The sequence below is a fragment of the Myripristis murdjan genome, chromosome 17, assembly GCF_902150065.1.
Source record: "Myripristis murdjan chromosome 17, fMyrMur1.1, whole genome shotgun sequence".
Lineage (NCBI taxonomy): Eukaryota > Metazoa > Chordata > Actinopteri > Holocentriformes > Holocentridae > Myripristis > Myripristis murdjan.
The window spans coordinates 4,860,046-4,879,453 of record NC_043996.1 but is presented as its reverse complement, the minus strand read 5'-3'; the positions used below and the strand labels follow the sequence as shown (position 1 = coordinate 4,879,453).

At 41.8% G+C, this 19,408-nt stretch overlaps 1 protein-coding gene across 5 annotated transcripts in view; it reads right to left on the bottom strand.

Annotated features, from left to right (window-relative positions):
* eps15l1b (epidermal growth factor receptor pathway substrate 15-like 1b) overlaps positions 1-19,408 on the bottom strand; it is a 54,993-nt gene that overhangs the window by 8,914 nt on the left and 26,671 nt on the right. For 2 of the 5 annotated variants that reach the window (XM_030073626.1, XM_030073630.1), the window contains exons 10-15: positions 7,565-7,722; positions 6,841-7,006; positions 6,322-6,384; positions 4,918-5,003; positions 4,180-4,252; positions 553-714 (exon numbers count right to left, since the gene is read on the bottom strand). In XM_030073626.1, coding sequence (XP_029929486.1) covers positions 553-714; positions 4,180-4,252; positions 4,918-5,003; positions 6,322-6,384; positions 6,841-7,006; positions 7,565-7,722 — 708 coding nt within the window. The remainder of the gene's footprint in view (positions 1-552; positions 715-4,179; positions 4,253-4,917; positions 5,004-6,321; positions 6,385-6,840; positions 7,007-7,564; positions 7,723-19,408) is intronic. The other 3 variants (XM_030073627.1, XM_030073629.1, XM_030073628.1) reach the window with 3 other exon arrangements.

The window sequence follows — 19,408 nt, the reverse complement described above, 5'->3', positions numbered from 1 at the left end:
ACATCTTGACTACTAATAATCTTGATAAATCTCTAACAGAGATGATAGACACTTGTAGAAATGCATTTCATGGAAGGTCAGCATGACAACTATATAATTTAATTCAGTTTTTGTTCCTTTCTCAATTTTGCATAACAACATTACAATTTTATCTGCTTGACACTGCATTACTTCTACAGGATCTGTTCAGCCAATATGTAATGCATCACAAATATTAGATTATACATCTGCAATGCTTTCAAGCTGGCTACATGGTGACTGCGGAGTCACACAGTTCAGTTTACACAGTCCATGCTGACTGCTACCACACAGCACATACAGAAGAGCAGACTCTTCACAGTCCAGACACAAAGTTGAACTAAAATTACGAGTTCTTGAAATGCCTCTCACTCATAGCCTCTTCCCCCAGTGTGAGGAATGATGTCATTTTCTTTTTCAAATGAATGCAATACGCTTCTGTACACCAAAGTTTTTGTTAAGTCAAGCTGATAACAAAAGTACAACACAAATATAGTAGAGTCTGTCTAGGATCATAACGCTGATGTTTCTAACCATCTGGGATTCATCCTGGCATTTCTGCTTGACGTCATTTAGCATTCCCTCCAGCTTAGATCGCTGCTGGTCCATCTCCTCCAGCCGCTCCTGGGCATCCTGCTTCTGGGACTCCAGGTCCTGCAGACTGCTGCTCTCTCTGTCCAAGTCATTCTGCATGTCCTGAAGAGCCGACAAAAATGGAACACACACAAAAAGACATACATACAGGGTTCAGTTAACCAACTAAAAATGCTACTGGTCTCTCTTGATAGCCGTCAGTTTTCCTCTTTAATTCTTACATCAGTCACTCACAGAAAAGTACAAAAAAAAAAATGCAGAATTTGGATGGGCGGTAGGTGTGAACCCCATTTATCATCCTTAGGGCTGCCCCTTCACATGTATCTATATAAATATGTCATGATGCTCAAGTGAATAATCCTCTTGAGCAGACTCAAGATACTGCCAACACTGTCACCTATGAAGAGGTTTTCTATGAAGAGGGAGGTGGGAATATGTGTCATACATAAATATGTCAAGGCACAGCTAAGTGGGATAAATCAGGAATTAAAAAAGTAGTTCAGATGGGTTCATAAGTTTGTGAGTGGCTCATAGATTCCCATATACACTACATATTTACAGCTTCTCTGTCAGTCGCAGAGAAAGGTCTTTCAGCAACCTGTTGTGATTTGCCTATCCCCACTGTCATGGTAAGAATTACTATGTATTGCTCACAGACATTATGTATAATAATATTGATTACCTTTATTTATATAGCACTTTTATTAACAGTTTTACAAAGTGCTTCACAAAAAGATAAAATTAATAAACAGCAATATAACGAGATGAATTTTTTTGTTTGTTTGTTTGTTTTATTTTTAATAAAAATGATATGAGAGTTGATTTAGCAAGCCTAATCTCAGCAGGTAGGTTGTTCCAGAGTCTCCAGTCCCAGACTGCAAAAACACATTAGCCCTTAGTCACCAATCAGGTTCAAGGGGGCTACAATCAGCTAATCTAAGTGGGCACCCAGGCTAATAAGGGGTTAGTAGATCCTCGATAGCCTTGAAACATAAACAGGAAGCCAACGCAGAGAGGCTAGAATAGGAGTTAGATGATCTCATTTTCTTGGAGCGGTGATAATCCAAGCAGCAGCATCTTGAACCAAATGAAGGTGATGAAGGGAAGTCAAAGGAGGACAACCTAGTGTAAATCCTCAAAAGATAAGAAGGATCTAAATTTTTAAATTAACTTCAGTTGAAAGAACCAGGATTGAATAGCCTTCTTTACCTGGTCATCAAAACAAAGGTTAGAATCAATAAAACACCAAAATTTCTTTATGTTAATGTTATGTGCTAGAACTCCCCGACTGCAGACTATCTGACTGGAAGCACTGAATGTGGCGAATGAGAGAATTTACATTCTGTCATTGTTAAATATGACAAAGTTTTGAGAAGTCCAGCAACTGATATCACAAAGGCAGTTGGTAAGTTTGGTTAGGCTGCCATGAGTAGTGGACTGTAATGGGCCATAACCGGGTGTCATCAGCATAACAAAAGCAATGAACATTATGCTTACTATTGACCTGACTTAAGGGCAGCATATAAATGGAGAACAGTAATCACTGACCCTAGAGGAACACCTTGAGTGAAAAGGGAAATTGAAGATAGAGAATTTCCAGCAGATGTTATAGGCAGGTCTGATACAGAGTGCTAATATTCTCCACCTTTTTAACAAGACAATTCAAAAATTACTGCACTAATTCGGGGCTAGGTTCAGTGTTAGGAGTGGAGGAACCACTCAACAGAATCAAATTCCTTAAATAAGACTACAGAGTTAAAGACATTTTTAGAAAATTGCCAGGGGAAAGGATTAGACTTTTTCTTTTTGAGTCTGAGAGGAGTAATATGGTCAAGGATATAGGCAGATATTCTTGAAGGAATTATCTAAGACAGCAAGGCACTACCGCTGAATTTATTTTGGAGCAGAATCTCCTGAGGTGGATGAGAGCAATACCTGCCAACATGTTTACCCCTGCCAACAGCAGACTTTCAACAGGCTCACTGCCGGGAGTAGAAGACTTTGTTCCCACCTTGAATTAACATCCGTCCTGAGAAATCCGAATATAAGTGGACACCTCTAAGTTCAGTTTAAACCGCAGCAATGTGTCCTTAATGTGTCCTGAGTGATCAGATCTCAGGACACATTTGGAGGTGGCCTGGGACACTTTTGTCTGCATCGCATTAGAGGTGTAAACAGACATGTGTCCCAGGACACAGTCAAGGACCACCTACTAACCTGATATCCTCTGTCTTGGTCTGGCTGGTGTCAGGGTGTTGAGCTGGACGTCACTTTTCCGATAGAAAAAAATCTGCCTGATCCTCCCAAGCGCAGCTGCACTGTTAGCTGATGGATCAAATTCAAACTGAAGTGCAGCTCAGCTATAAAGCAGCTGTTTAATGTACAAAAACACCTGTCTACCTGCAGGGTGGGAACTACAGGTGAGCCAGGAGAAACTCAGCTCCCCTCAGTAAGACATGAGCTCCCCTAAAAGCATGATGCAAGAAATTTTGCGGGTCTCTGAAATATGTATTGACAATATGCAGGTTTTTTTTTAAACCACATAAAATTCAGAGGCAGCAGCCTTTCTTAAATTTTGTGCCCTGGCACGATTAAACACGTTCTTTCTAATCCTAGATGTGACAAAGTCACTAAAGGAATTCTACAGAAATATTACAGGCGACTGTGCGCTGCACGTTGCAATTACTGCAGGAATACCACAGAAATATTACAGGCTGATTTATCCACCGACGCGAAGAAGCTTCTCAACCCTGCTGGAATAATTAATCTGAGCCTGTACATGATAGGGTTGAGCCTGTAACAGATGGGAACAGAGCCAAACTGGCCGGGAATTTAGGTTTAGCTCCAAGGAGGATCCAGGGATCCTCACACTGGCTAGGGGCAGCCTCTGGAACTCCAGTGGTGACGGAGCCGGACCAAGGAATAGTGGTGTCGTTATCCAGTACCAGTACTAAGCAGTCAAACTTAACTAACAACTGCAACAGTTGCAAACTCAAAGATGAGCTCCTTCTGTAGGATCTCTATGTTCAAATGAGTGATGTTGTTCTTCAACTTAGAGAAGATGGTATGAATCACACACAGCAGACAAGTTGGCAGTTAATGTCCCACTAACTCTCAGTCATTTGAGTGGAGAACCACAATTGAGGTACAGCCCCACTGCTGAGAGCTTACCAGCTCAGTCTGATTAATACAATCAGTCCTCATGGTGTACTAACATGACTGGACAGTAATAACAGTAAAAGACTAAGATGCCACCAAGAATAAAAACAGCCTTGCCAAACCAGTGTTGAAAGGCTGATCAGTCAATAAAGTCAGAGCAGCCACTCAACATACACTTTGATCGCTTAAAAGACTTCAGCTGGTGAAATACGTGAATTAACAACAACTACAAAAAAAGTGACTGATTAAAACTTGGCACATATGTGTGCATGGCGTGGGATGGGAGCGGTGAGAGGCTTCATGGAGGGTTCATTAAGACAGAGTGGCAACCTCATTCATGAGATACCTCTCTGATGATATTTATATATTAAATATAAGCAATTTGTAAAATTCTCCTTTTAGTCTTACCTGAACTTCACTGTTTTGCCGTCTGATGGCCTCCTCCTTCTCCCTGATCTCTTGCTCCAGGGTGTATTTCTCTCTATAGGTGAATCACATGGGAGAGGGCCAAGAGGAGAACATAACAAATTACGTTATTCCTTCCTAACCAAGCTGATGTTGACAAAACAGAGCGCTTAATAAGGCACAGACCTGTGTCAAATATTTTTTATTCAGCTCTGACAGCCAGATGGATCTGGTTAACCACACAGGACAGTGCAATGAGAGCCAGAAAGTTCAGAAAACCATACGGAAGTAATAGCACACTTTTTTGCTATTGTACAGCCTATGACGATTACTTCAAGCATTGAAAATGAATGCTTATAATTTCACTATAATAATAATGATAAAATTGTGGATTCATTGTATATATTCTGATTAAAATAGAAAAGAAAAGAAGCCAAATAGGAGATTATTTCCATCATGAAGATGGGTACTGATGTGAGCTCTGATCTCAGAGTAAGCTTTGCTTGCCCTAGAGCACGGCTCTTGAGTCTCTATTAAAAAAACAAAATCTTATGGGAGCACCTGGTTAAATAAAGGTTAAATGAATAAATAAATATATATAGCTGAAATTGTCAAAGAGCTTTGATCGTGTGCCTGGACATCACTTCTTTTTGACCATCCCTCCTTCATTGCGACCCCCCTCCTTTCTCAAAGGAAGAGCAAACAAAGCGATCCTCCTGCTTGTCAGCATGCAGGGCTCACCTCTGCAGCTGAGCTATTTCCTGGCTGAGGTCATCCAGCTCTTTGATGCCTGTCAGCTCCACCGACCCCGTGGAACTGGTGCTGTCCTGAGGCGAGAGACGCAGAAAGGGAGGGGGACAGACAGGGACAGGCATGGAAGAATGGAAGTTTCAGGGGACAGGAGGTAAGTGCGAACACAGGAGTGTCAGAGATGGGAAGGAGAGGAAAGGCATCATAGAGGACAGGCAGAAAGAAAAAAGGTGGAAAGAAAATGGAATGGAGGGGAGAGAAAGGAGGGAGGAAATGGGAAAGCGAGTGAGAGAGGAAGGAGAAAAAGAGCAGAGGGGACATCAGTGGTATGTAAGGGGGGAGAGAGGAGCTCCCCACTGTTACATCTTAACAAAACAAATGACACAGGAAGGAAAAACAAACACCTTGCGCAGCTAGGGATGCAGCAAAGGAGCCAGACAATAGATGAATGGATAGAAAAGGACACAGACAGACAATACAAAGGAATTTTCCGATACACAGCATAGCATGTAACTATCCCTTGTACTACTACTAAATGCGGGTGTGCGCCTGTGTAGAAATCTGGCAGGAATTTTAAAGAAAAAAAAAAAAAAAAATCGGTGAGTGTACTTACATCACTGGGGTTACTAAGTGGACACTTCCAATCAAAATTATGAACATGGTAGGTCAATAACCCAATACGTTTTGGAATCCCAGAAACCCCTCCATCTATGTGCACTCTTGGTAGTGATCACATAAACCCCGTCTGCTAGGAGTATTAAAGCAATATTCTGCCCAAAAATTTAAACACTATCATTTACAAAACCTCTTGTCGGGTAAAACACCAGTTAAGTTTCTGTCAGAGTAACACACAGTGAGATAGCTAGCCCAGCCATCCCCTTTTTTTAAATCTTTAATTGTCAAGCATGGACTTGATGTTAAAATAGCTGCAAATGTGAACTAGAAAAAATGTAATTACTTTGGAAATACCCTGTAAGTCCATGGTTGGCCACTGAAAAACAAATGGGATCTGCCATATTTTAGGCAAAGACTTTGTTTTGCAGAATGAAAATATTTTTGAAAGGAACTACTGCAACAACATGATGGTGTCATTGCAGTTGATGATGATGATGGTTATTGGAAACCAGCAGGTGGCAGTGTTTGCCTTAAGAACAGGTGAGCCTTAGAGGAGAGAGTTTTGTTTGGGGAAATAATTCAAAACTTGTTTGCAGCAAACTTGCAACACATTTGTTGCAATTATTAAACATATAAGAGATGTTCTTTGTGTTCCCCATTTTTTGCAAATAAACTGACAAACTGCCATAATACAAGCAGCATGGTCCTGTTTATACCTGTCTGAAAGAAAATATGATAGTACAACAGCACCACCTTGTGACACAAAGCTCAACTACTCACTCTGCGCATGTTAGCTAGTGCAGCAAGTTCAGGTCTCACAGCAGACAGAAGCCCTGTATAGCTCTGGGAGACAGGACAGAAAAGAGTTCAGGAAAAGCAAAGCAACAAAATAACAGTTTTGTGTAGCGAGACTGGAATGCCAGAAAGCACAGACAGAGCTCCCCATCTGAAATGCATCAAGCAGCAGGGTAGAAAAGGCTCAGTTCTGAAGAGATAAAGAAAAAAAAAACTATAGATCTGAAGTTTAAACTGTGTTCCAAGTTGGTCATGTCCATCAACCTTCATGCAGCAACAATTATGTGCTACAGACATCAACTGTTTAGACTCATAATGTGGACATGGGCCTTGGGCCTCAAATACATACAGTGCTTTGTGTTAGATTCACTCATGGAATCAAAATTCATGTCAACTATCAAATCTGATAAATTCAGGCTTTGTCTTGCATTTTATCAAAAACATATTGTTGTCCTTTTTTAATAAATGGGACCACTGGAACATGGTGCAGTGGTCTGAACTCACAGGACCCGCTGTTGGCACTGCAGTCCTCTCTGATGGAGGGATCATGTCTGGGGTGAGAGTCGTTGGAGGGTCCAGGCCCTTGGTGACCTTCTGTTGGATGAGATACATGGCCAGAGAGAACTGCTCCCGGCTCAGTTTGCCTGTCTGTTTGGTGTCAGCCAGTCCCCTGTGGAGAACAGGGGAAACCACAAGGTTTCATTCCAAAACATGATATATCCGTTTTCAGCAATCAGTCTTAATACCAAATGACAACCTCCTCTCAAATGTCCACTCAAAATAGTCTCAATACAACTAAAAAAAAGGTGAAGCTGCACATCCAACAGTGGGGAAACAATGACTGGATACAATACTCACATTTCATTATGTAAGATGACCTTTCCACTTGCATGTTTTTAACGCTCTGCTGAAGGCTTTGCTTGCTGAAATGTGTTAGTGTTTCCTGGGGTGTGCCCAAATAAATAAACAAAACCCAAGTACTGCATCCACTAATTTTTTCCCCAACTTAGGATGTGCTATCTAAGCTACAGTGCCAAACCTAGAAACTAATACAATGAAATGTTCATCACCTGGCCTTGTTGTTTAGCATGCCCAAAAAACATAATTATGAATACGGTGCAAGTCTGTCCTGGTGTTCTTAGGCAATCTTCACTGAGTGAGAGGAGAGTGTAGAGATAGTGATGGGTGAAATCTCTTCAAATGTATTTGATTTGAGTTGTGTTCTCACCATATTTGTGCAAGTGTAGTCTGGGGGAGAGTGGACTGCATAAAGATCTCGATGACCTCAGTGCCTGTGACGAGGCCGTCCATATCAGTGTCTGTTTTCAGGAAGATCTCATCATATCGCCCCCTGTCAGCCACCGGGACCACCCAGTTCACAGACTGCTAGGATCAACACAGGACAACACAAAGAGAAAATCTGTTTGAGGTGCTTGGATCAAGAAGTAAACTAGTAAAAAAGCAGCAAAAACTCAGTTTACATATGGTGAAATGAATGAGAAAATTTTAACTATAAAAATCAACAAACACCAACACAGTATAGTAACACAGGTATATGTTGGTCAAAATGTATTGGTTTTAGTTATGTAGTTCTTTATTTGCGTACCTGTACTACAAAACAATAAAACAAAAAAGAAGAAAAATACATTAAAAAATGCACAGGTGGGATGAAAAAACCCTGTGCGCCTGTAAAAAGATCACACCTAACAGTGAAATTGAAGACAGGTGTATATGCTTGCTACAAATTTACAAACAGTCAAATATTTTTTAAAACATCTATAAGAAATATTGTGCTGTATTTTTTCAAGAGAAGTTGTTTAAGATCTTCTTTAAAAATCTGACATGAGGAGTGACTGCAATGTGAAGCAGAAAAGTGGTTCCATATTACTGGACCTCTGTACCTGAGTGAAAACTGGCCAACTGGAAAACTATCTATATGATAATAACTATGATAAAAGTGAATCTCTAACTGAATTACAATGAAACTGAAAAGAAATAGTAAGTGATTTGTTGAGAAAATGATATACTGATTTTACTGATGTCAAACATGTTTAATATCTCCAGAGTTTGAAATAAAGGGGCAGTATGAACATTCCAGCGAGAGCTAATGACCATTCATAAGTTTTCTGGTAATAAAAAGTTGAACTAGTGCCTGGTTTTATCTGTGTTTGCCCATACTATATTGCCATATGAAATGAAAGCAGAAATTATAGAATAGTAAAGATCCACAAACTTTATTCTTGACAAGATATGTCTTGCTCTCTGTAAAATACTAATATTCTTGACATGGAAAACATTATTGGCTATGTGAATGGAGCAAAGATGATCAGATAGTGTTTTAGGCTCCAAGATCATATAAAATTAAGGGATAATTTACTGCATTTACTGCAACCGGATATCCGCCCTGTCTAGAACATTGTTCACACAGGTTATAAACCTATGTTCATGTTTATCTGTGAGAAAAATAATATTGTCGTCAGCATATAAAATGAAAAGTCCTTTTGATACCTAAAGCAAAAGTATGTGGCTGTATGATGAGTTAGTTCCATTCCAAATGACACGCTGTTTCCTGTTGGTTTAAAAGCTGTTTCCAAGTAGCTTTTAAACCAATTAAGTTCCATACCCATAACATAAGGAGCTTGTAGCTTCTTTAATATAGTTTGATCTACATCAAAAGCTTTTGAAAAATCAAATACTCTAATCGTGAATTCTTTGTTATCTAAAGCTGTAGCTATTCAGTAAGCTAAAACTGATTTAGAACTTCCTGGTTTGGAAGAAGAAAAAAAAGACTAAGAAAGAAGAACAGGTAGAAAATAGTGAGGAGCAAGCCTGGGATCAGCCTGGGATCAGCTGAGAAAACAAAAAAAGTAAATCTGTACTTTCGGTTCAGTAACCTGCGTGCACGGTTAAAAACCGTGCTCTCGGATTCATAATCCGTCCCTCGGATTACGAGTCCATGCCCTCAGATTTGTAAACTGTGCCCTCAGATTTCGAGGGCAACTCCATGGGCATGGATTCGTAATCCGAGGGCACGGATTAGAGGGCAGCCTGTAAACCAGGCACACAGATTACTAAAGTACAGATTTACTTTTTTAGTTTTCTCTGCTCATCCCAGGGGGCTCTGTAGACATGCAAGCTGCACTAAAATAAACATGAAAAACAACAAAAGGAACTAGAGGATATAAAGTTTCTGAAGAAACTTTGATGTGCTTGCCTTGCGAGCGCCTAGACATGTGTAAAGCGCCAGCCCTATGCTGTTTGTGGATTGTGTGGTGTTGTGGCTCTTGCCCAGGCGGGGAGTTGAACCGTGGTCTCCTGCATGGCAGGCAGAGACACTATCCACTGTGCTACTGGGGCTTGTGTGGGCGGAGCCAGAAATGAGGCTCTATGAAGCACACAGCATGAGTGATAGTGCTGCTTCTGTGAAAAATCACCTAAAAGTAGTGGTCAAACAAATGCTTCTTTGTCAATGATAGTAAGTCCGAGCAGAAAATAAAATGTACCATGAGAAAGGCAAGGCTTTGGGCTTTCAAACTGTGTCAAAATTATTTTCCAACTCCCATAAATGCCCACCTTAGAGTGAGTTGGAAAAGTGTGTCTTTCTGCTTCTCTCCCGAGACTTTGCATTTCAGATATAATGGGAGTCTATGGGGGAGAGAGCTGGCACTCCTGCCTCGTTAAGTGTCACAGTGTAAAAAGTTGAAGCTACTTTGCTTTTGTATTTACATTTTTCAAAGCACAACTATTTTTCCTACAATTTGATCCCAAATTTATGCATGTGCAGTGAAAATTGTGGCCAGGAGAGCAAGTTTAAGACAAAAGTTTTAGGCGAATTTTAAGGGCTGCTCCACTCTAGCCCTCAGGAATGCCACTCTAGCTCACGCAATACACACTCATTCAAAAGTCAGAGGCGGCTCAAAAATAACTCCAAACTTAAACTGTGTTTTATGGCAAACTAAAGCAGACCTGAAAAATTGAAGATGACACACATAAAGTTGAACATCTGCTGAGTCATTTAAGCTTTGAATGGAGTCTGTGAGCCAAAGAATGAGGGAGCTGTGAGGCTTTGAAAATGCATGAGTGTCTGCCGATTTCCCATTATTTTTCTATGAGGGCAAAATCGTGATTTTAAAATTGAATTATGAGAAATCGCAAGGTCCGATCGGTTTGAAAATTGACACACCTCTTCTTCTCCACAAGACGCACATTTTTCGTATTTGGTGCGTGGACGCAGGTCAAAAGCTCTGGGCCCTGGAGCCTTCTGAAGTTTTGGCCATTCATTTCGGATGGCTGGAATTTTCAGGAAAATTGGAATTTTGAGAATTCCGTGGGTCGGATTCCTTATAAAAGTAATAGCACACTTCTCCCAATGGGGCCACATATTTTCCCAATTCATTGTGTGGGCCTAAAACCAAAGCTGTAGGAGGAGTAGCGCGCCGAAAACGTGCAGAATAATAAACTATAATAATAATAAAAACTAGACTTTATAAAGTTTCTGAAGAAACTTTGATGTGCTTGCCTTGCGAGTGCCTAGACATGTGTAAAGCGCCAGCCCTATGCTGTTTGTGGGTTATGTAGTGTTGTTGCTCTTGCCCAGGTGGGGAGTTGAACCCTGGTCTCCTGCATGGCAGGCAGAGACACTATCCACTGAGCCACTGGGGCTTGTGTGGGCGGAGCCAGAAATGAGGCTCTATGAAGCACACAGCATGAGTGACAGTGCTGCTTCTGTGAAAAATCACCTAAAAGTAGTGGTCAAACTACTGCTTTTTTGTCAATGACAGTAAGTCCGAGCAGAAAATAAAAGGTATCAAGAGAAAGGCAAGGCTTTGGGCTTTCAAACTGTGTCAAAATTATTTTCCAACTCCCAAAAATGCCCACCTTAGAGCGAGTTGGAAACGTGTGTCTTTCTGCTTCTCTCCCGAGACTTTGCATTCCAGATATAATGGGAGTCTATGGGGGAGAGAGCTGGCACTCCTGCCTTGTTAAGGGTCACAGTTTAAAAAGTTGAAGCTACTTTGCTTTTGTATTTGCATTTTTCAAAGCACAACTATTTTTCCTACTACTTTCCAAAAAATTATGCATGTGGAGTGAAAATTGTGGCCAGGAGAGCAAGTTTAAGACAAAAGTTTTAGGCGAATTTTCAGGGCTGCTCCACTCTAGCCCTCAGGAATGCCACTCTAGCTCACGCAATACACACTCATTCAAAAGTCAGAGGCGGCTCAAAAATAACTCCAAACTTAAACTGTGTTTTATGGCAAACTAAAGCAGACATGAAAAATTGAAGATGACACACATAAAGTTGAAGGTCTGCTGAGTCATTTAAGCTTTGAATGGAGTCTGTGGGCCAAAGAATGAAGGAGCTGTGAGGCTTTGAAAATGCATGAGTGTCTGCCGATTTCCCATTCTTTTTCTATGAGGGCAAAATCGTGATTTAAATCATGAATTATGAGAAATCGCAAAGTCTGATCGGTTTGAAAATTGACACACCGATTCTTCTCCACAAGACGCACATTTTTTGTATTTGGTGCTCGGACGCAGGTTCAAAGCTCTGGGCTCTGGAGCCTTCCAAAGTTTTGGCCATTCATTTCGGATGGCCGAAATTTTCAGGAAAATTGGAATTTTGAGAATTCCGTGGGTCGGATTCCTTATAAAAGTAATAGCACACTTCTCCCAATGGGGCCGCACATTTTCCCAATTCATTGTGGGGGCCTAAAATCAAAGCTGTAGGAGGAGTAGCGCGCCGAACTTTTGTCCAGAATAAAAATAATAAAAACTAGAAGATAGAAAGTTTCTGAAGAAACTTTAATGTGCTTGCCTTGCGCATGTCGGGTTACACGCAACATCACCAGAGGCCGTCTACTGTATTAGAGTTTCTCTGATATCACGCGCCTCAGCTTCAAAACAAACTGCTGCGTGCTGCGCTCGCTCTCTCTCTCTCTCTCTCTCTCTCTCTCTCTCCTCGCCGCTCTACACACATCCGTGATACTCAAAGACACGCGGTGGTTATGTCATGCACAAGCACATGCACGGTCGGGCACGCGAACGTGGATACGACGTAAATCATGCAGTCCTCCTCCCTCCGCAAAATCGTTTAATGCGAACGGCGGCATTGCGCAATCAATAATCAACCGATAATAATAATCAACCAGATCTGACAGGTGCGCCGCGCACACAGACTGTCATATAGTGTAGCACACTTGCAAAGGACGACGCTTACAAGGGCGTTGTGGTCGAGACGAGTTTACTCTCCATCTGTCAATCATACATAACAAGACACACACATTGCAGCCTGGTTCATAACGGCACGTGCAGCTCTTCTGATGATTACAGCCGAATGTAAAGAGCACGAACACAACAGGGGATCAACATAAAAACAAAGGCGACCGTCATGTGCACTGTGCTACGACATCAAGTAAAGGGGGCAGACTATATTAGTTACATTTTGCACTCCATAGTAATAAACATCACCCACCGTCCGTTGACGTTAGCTCCGGATCGCGGGAGCAAGCTAAGGGTAATTAGCGCTTAGCGAGCGAGCTAGCCATAACAGTTAGCTTACTCACGTCATCAAATAAATATGTCCTTCGTGAGTCTCTTTGATATGTCTCGCTACCCCACTCACATACACTATTTCACACACACACATTTCCATTAAACTAAACAGTCTGCTTACCTGTCAATCATACATCACAGAAGACGCACACATTGCAGCCTGGTTCATATCGGACGCAGCTCTTCTGACGATTACAGCCGAATGTAGCCGAGCACGGCGTCTGGACGGACTGTAATTCTTGTCTTAGCGTGCCCTCTTGTGATAAGAACTGGTATCACCACAACAGACAGTTCTCCCTTTACCACAATGCAAGGTAAGTCCCACAATAACAGGTATTTCTTATTATGAATCAAAAATAAAAATAAAAAATAAATGGGGGCTCCGGCTGTCAGTTGGACAAAGACGGAGGAAGTTACCTCTGAAACTGTCAAGGTAAATAAACAGCCCTTAAATGAAACAAAACGTCTGTTAGTTAAAAGGAAGACATGATGAATGTATGTGTGTATTTCAATGTGACGTGCATACCGAGGGCAGTCGCGCTGGAGCGCGTTTGGGCTTGATAATGTGAGTGCAGGCCAGCAGACACGAAAATGTAGTTTTCAAATTGATTCGTAAATAACTTCAAATATACAATTAACCTTGCTCTTGTGTTGATTTCATGGTAACACCCCCGGTGTTAGGCTCAGTTTTGACCCGTGTTTTAAATCAGCCATAAAATACCAACAAAAAACAATTATTTTTCATCCAATGTGTTTCTTATCTCTTGGTTACCTTGTTAGGCTTCCTTATCCATCCCTTATCTTAAAAAATTCCCCAAAAAATCCCAAGAGAATTATATAGATAAATAAAAGGTTGTTATGCTACCTGACAATTACTGAGGGATATTAGAACACATCTCAAAAATGTTCATACATTTTTTTATTATTATTTTAATATTATTAACTATAATAACATCTATTTTGTATATATTTACAGGGCTGCCAGTAGAGGGAGCTCACGCTCTTTGGATGTAAATGTAAATACAGTCACTGCCAAATCCACTTTTGGGTATTGATGGGGGCAAACAGAGTTAAGACTGGAGATCAGTAGAGTGGGTGAAGACTGGAGATAAGTATCACATTCCAGCATATTTATTTATTTATTCATGTATTTATTTATTCATTTATTTATTCATTTAACTACCGTAAATCAGTCACAGTCACACAAATAGGCTCCATATTTTTTCTTACCTTGATGCAGAATTAGTGTTGAAAGTTGAAAGTTCATAAGCAGCCAAATGTTGCCAAAAGCAGGCCAATTTTGAAGTAGACGCCCAACGTGATTGTTCCCTGCCCAACAGAATTAAAAATAGCCCAATCTGCCAATCCTGGCAGGAGGAGAATTGAACTCCGCTCTCCAGCACGAGAGGCTGGAGAGGTTACCGCTGCGCTACTGGAGCTCAGGGGGGCGGAGCCCGAAATTACTATCTATGAAGCAGACAGGAGCAATGACGCTGGTACTGGTGACAAGATCGCCGAAAACCACGGGTCAAACTACCGCATCTTTCTCCGCGATAGTAAGTCCGAGCAGAAAATGGATTGCACCACGAGAATCCTAAGGCTTTGAGCTTTTAAACCATGGTTTAATTTTTTTCCAACTCCCGAAAATGCCAGAGAAATGGCGAGTAGAAGACGTGTGTGTTTCTGCTTTTCTGCCGCGACTTTGCTTTGCCGATATAATGGGACTGAATGGGGGAGCGAGCTGGGACTCCCGCCTCGTTAAGACTCGAAATGAAAAAAGTTGACGCTACTTTGCTTTTGTCTTTACATTTTTCAAAGCACAACTGTTTTTCCTACAATTCGATCCCAAATTTATGCATGTTGAGTGAAAATTGTGGCCAGTACAGCAAGTTTAAGACAAAGGTTTCAGGCGAATTTTCATGGCTGCCTCGCTCTAGGTGCTCAGGCACGTCGCTCTACTTTCCTACGTACCATTTTGAGCCTTGGCCATTAATTTTATTTCGTCGACTTCAAACTGGAATTGCGAAAAAACGGAACGTCGGATCGATTTGAAAATTCGCAAGCAGCTTCTTCTCCATAAGACGCACATTTTTCTAATTTGGTGTGTGGACCTAGGTCCAAAGCTCTGGGCGGTGGAGCCTTCGAAAGTTTTGCCCATTCATTTCCTATGGGCGAAATTTTCGGGAAAATGGGAATTGCGCAAATTCCGTACGTCGGATTCCTTATAAAAGTAATAGCACACTTCTCCCAATGGGGCCGCACATTTTCCCAATTCATTGTGTGGGCCTAAAATCAAAGCTGTAGGAGGAGTAGCGCGCCAAAATATTTGCAGAATAATAATAATAACTAGAAGATAGAAAGTTTCTGAAGAAACTTTAATGTGCTTGCCTTGCGCATGTCGGGTTACACGCAACATCACCAGAGCCTGTCTACTGTATTAGAGTTTCTCTGATATCACGCGCCTCAGCTTCAAAACAAACTGCTGCGTGCTGCTCTCTCTCTCTCTCTCTCTCTCTCTCTCTCTGTCTGTCCTCGCCGCTCTACACACATCCGTGATACTCAAAGACACGCGGTGGTTATGTCATGCACAAGCACATGCACGGTCGGGCACGCGAACGTGGATACGACGTAAATCATGCAGTCCTCCTCCCTCCGCAAAATCGTTTAATGCGAACGGCGGCATTGCGCAATCAATAATCAACCGATAATAACAATCAACCAGATCTGACAGGTGCGCCGCGCACACAGACTGTCATATAGTGTAGCACACTTGCAAAGGACGACGCTTACAAGGGCGTTGTGGTCGAGACGAGTTTACTCTCCATCTGTCAATCATACATAACAAGACACACACATTGCAGCCTGGTTCATAACCGCACGTGCAGCTCTTCTGATGATTACAGCCGAATGTAAAGAGCACGAACACAACAGGGGATCAACATAAAAACAAAGGCGACCGTCATGTGCACTGTGCTACGACATCAAGTAAAGGGGGCAGACTATATTAGTTACATTTTGCACTCCATAATAATAAACATCACCCACCGTCTGTTGACGTTAGCTCCGGGTCGCGGGAGCAAGCTAAGGGTAATTAGCGCTTAGCGAGCGAGCTAGCCATAACAGTTAGCTTACTCACGTCATCAAATAAATAATATATTTCCTTCGTGAGTCTCTTTGATATGTCTCGCTACCCCACTCACATACACTATTTCACACACACACACACACACACATTTCCATTAAACTAAACAGTCTGCTTACCTGTCAATCATACATCACAGAAGACGCACACATTGCAGCCTGGTTCATATCGGACGCAGCTCTTCTGACGATTACAGCCGAATGTAGCCGAGCACGGCGTCTGGACGGACTGTAATTCTTGTCTTAGCGTGCCCTCTTGTGATAAGAACTGGTATTACCACAATAGACAGTTCTCCCTTTACCACAACTGAAGGGAAGTCCCACAATAACAGGTATTTCTTATTATGAATCAAAAATAAAAAAATAAATGGGGGCTCCGGCTGTCAGTTGGACACAGACGGAGGAAGTTACCTCTGAAACTGTCAAGGTAAATAAACACCCCTTAAATGAAACAAAACGTCTGTTAGTTAAAAGGAAGACATGATGAATGTATGTGTGTATTTCAATGTGACGTGCATAACGGGGGCAGTCGCGCTGGAGCGCGTTTGGGCTTGATAATGTGAGTGCAGGCCAGCAGGGGACTGGGGAGGGGGGAGAGAGGGCGGGACACAGCCACGAAAATGTAGTTTTCAAATTGATTCGTAAATAACTTCAAATATACAATTAACCTTGCTCTTGTGTTGATTTCATGGTAACACCCCCGGTGTTAGGCTCAGTTTTGACCCGTGTTTTAAATCAGCCATAAAATACCAACAAAAAACAATTATTTTTCATCCAATGTGTTTCTTATCTCTTGGTTACATTGTTACTTCCAAAAAAATCCCAAGAGAATTATATAGATAAATAAAAGGTTGTTATGCTACCTGACTATTACTGAGGGATATTAGAACACAAAAATGTTCATAATTTTTTTAAATTATTATTTTAATATCATTAACTATAATAACATCTATTTTGTATATATTTACAGGGCTGCCAGTAGAGGGAGCTCACGCTCTTTGGATGTAAATGTAGATACAGTCACAAACAGAGTTAAGACTGGAGATAAGTGGAGTGGGTGAAGACTGGAGATAAGTATCACATTCCAGCAGATTTATTTATTTATTCATTTATTTATTTATTTAACTACCGTAAATCAGTCACAGTCACACAAATAGGCTCCATATTTTTTCTTACCTTGATGCAGAATTAGTGTTGAAAGTTGAAAGTTCATAAGCAGCCAAATGTTGCCAAAAGCAGCCCAATTTTGAAGTAGACGCCCAACGTGATTGTTCCCTGCCCAACAGAATTAAAAATAGCCCAATCTGCCAATCCTGGCAGGAGGAGAATTGAACTCCGCTCTCCAGGATGAGAGGCTGGAGAGGTTACCGCTGCGCTACCGGAGCTCAGGGGGGCGGAGCCCGAAATTACTGTCTATGAAGCAGACAGGAGCAATGACGCTGGTACTGGTGACAAGATCGCCGAAAACCACGGGTCAAACTACCGCATCTTTCTCCGCGATAGTAAGTCCGAGCAGAAAATGGATTGCACCACGAGAATCGTAAGGCTTTGAGCTTTTAAACCATGGTTTAATTTTTTTCCAACTCCCGAAAATGCCAGAGAAATGGCGAGTAGAAGACGTGTGTGTTTATGCTTTTCTGCCGCGACTTTGCTTTGCCGATATAATGGGACTGAATGGGGGAGCGAGCTGGGACTCCCGCCTCGTTAAGACTCGAAATGAAAAAAGTTGACGCTACTTTGCTTTTGTCTTTACATTTTTCAAAGCACAACTGTTTTTCCTACAATTCGATCCCAAATTTATGCATGTTGAGTGAAAATTGTGGCCAGCACAGCAAGTTTAAGACAAAGGTTTCAGGCGATTTTTCAGGGCTGCCTCGCTCTAGGTGCTCAGGCACGTCGCTCTACTTTCCTACGTACCACTTTGAGCCTCGGCCATTAGTTGTATTTCGTGAGCTGTTTTTCGTGAATTGCGAAAAAACGGAATGTCAGATTGGTTTGAAAATTCGCAAGCAGCTTCTTCTCCACATGATGCACATTTTTCTAATTTGGTGCGTGGACGTAGGTCAAAAGCTCTGCGCTCTGGAGCCTTTCAAAGTTTTGCCCATTCATTTGAATGGGCCAAAAATTTGCTACAAAAATCGTCATTTTGAGAAATCCATAAGTCGGATTCCTTATAAAAGCAATAGCACACTTCTCCCAATCGGGCCGCACATTTTCCCAATTCATTGTATGGGCCTAAAACCAAAGCTGTAGGAGGAGTAGCGCGCCAAAGTTTGTCCAGAATAAAAATAATAATAATAATAATAATAATAATAATAAGAACTAGAGGATAGAAAGTTTCTGAAGAAACTTTAATGTGCTTGCCTTGCGCATGTCGGGTTACACGCAACATCACCAGAGCCCGTCTACTGTATTAGAGTTTCTCTGATATCACGTGCCTCAGCTTCACAACAAACTGCTGCGTGCTGCTCTCTCTCTCTCTCTCTCTCTCTCTCTCTCTCTCTCTCTCTCTCTCTCTCTCTCTCTCTCTCTCTCTCTCCCCTCGCCGCTCTACACACATCCGTGATACTCAAAGACACGCGGTGGTTATGTCATGCACAAGCACATGCACGGTCGGGCACGCGAACGTGGATACGACGTAAATCATGCAGTCCTCCTCCCTCCGCAAAATCGTTTAATGCGAACGGCGGCATTGCGCAATCAATAATCAACCGATAATAATAATCAACCAGATCTGACAGGTGCGCCGCGCACACAGACTGTCATATAGTGTAGCACACTTGCAAAGGACGACGCTTACAAGGGCGTTGTGGTCGAGACGAGTTTACTCTCCATCTGTCAATCATACATAACAAGACACACACATTGCAGCCTGGTTCATAACCGCACGTGCAGCTCTTCTGATGATTACAGCCGAATGTAAAGAGCACGAACACAACAGGGGATCAACATAAAAACAAAGGCGACCGTCATGTGCACTGTGCTACGACATCAAGTAAAGGGGGCAGACTATATTAGTTACATTTTGCACTCCATAATAATAAACATCACCCACCGTCTGTTGACGTTAGCTCCGGGTCGCGGGAGCAAGCTAAGGGTAATTAGCGCTTAGCGAGCGAGCTAGCCATAACAGTTAGCTTACTCACGTCATCAAATAAATAATATATTTCCTTCGTGAGTCTCTTTGATATGTCTCGCTACCCCACTCACATACACTATTTCACACACACACATTTCCATTAAACTAAACAGTCTGCTTACCTGTCAATCATACATCACAGAAGACGCACACATTGCAGCCTGGTTCATATTGGCCTGCTCAACTCTTCTGACGATTACAGCCGAATGTAGCCGAGCACGGCGTCTGGACGGACTGTAA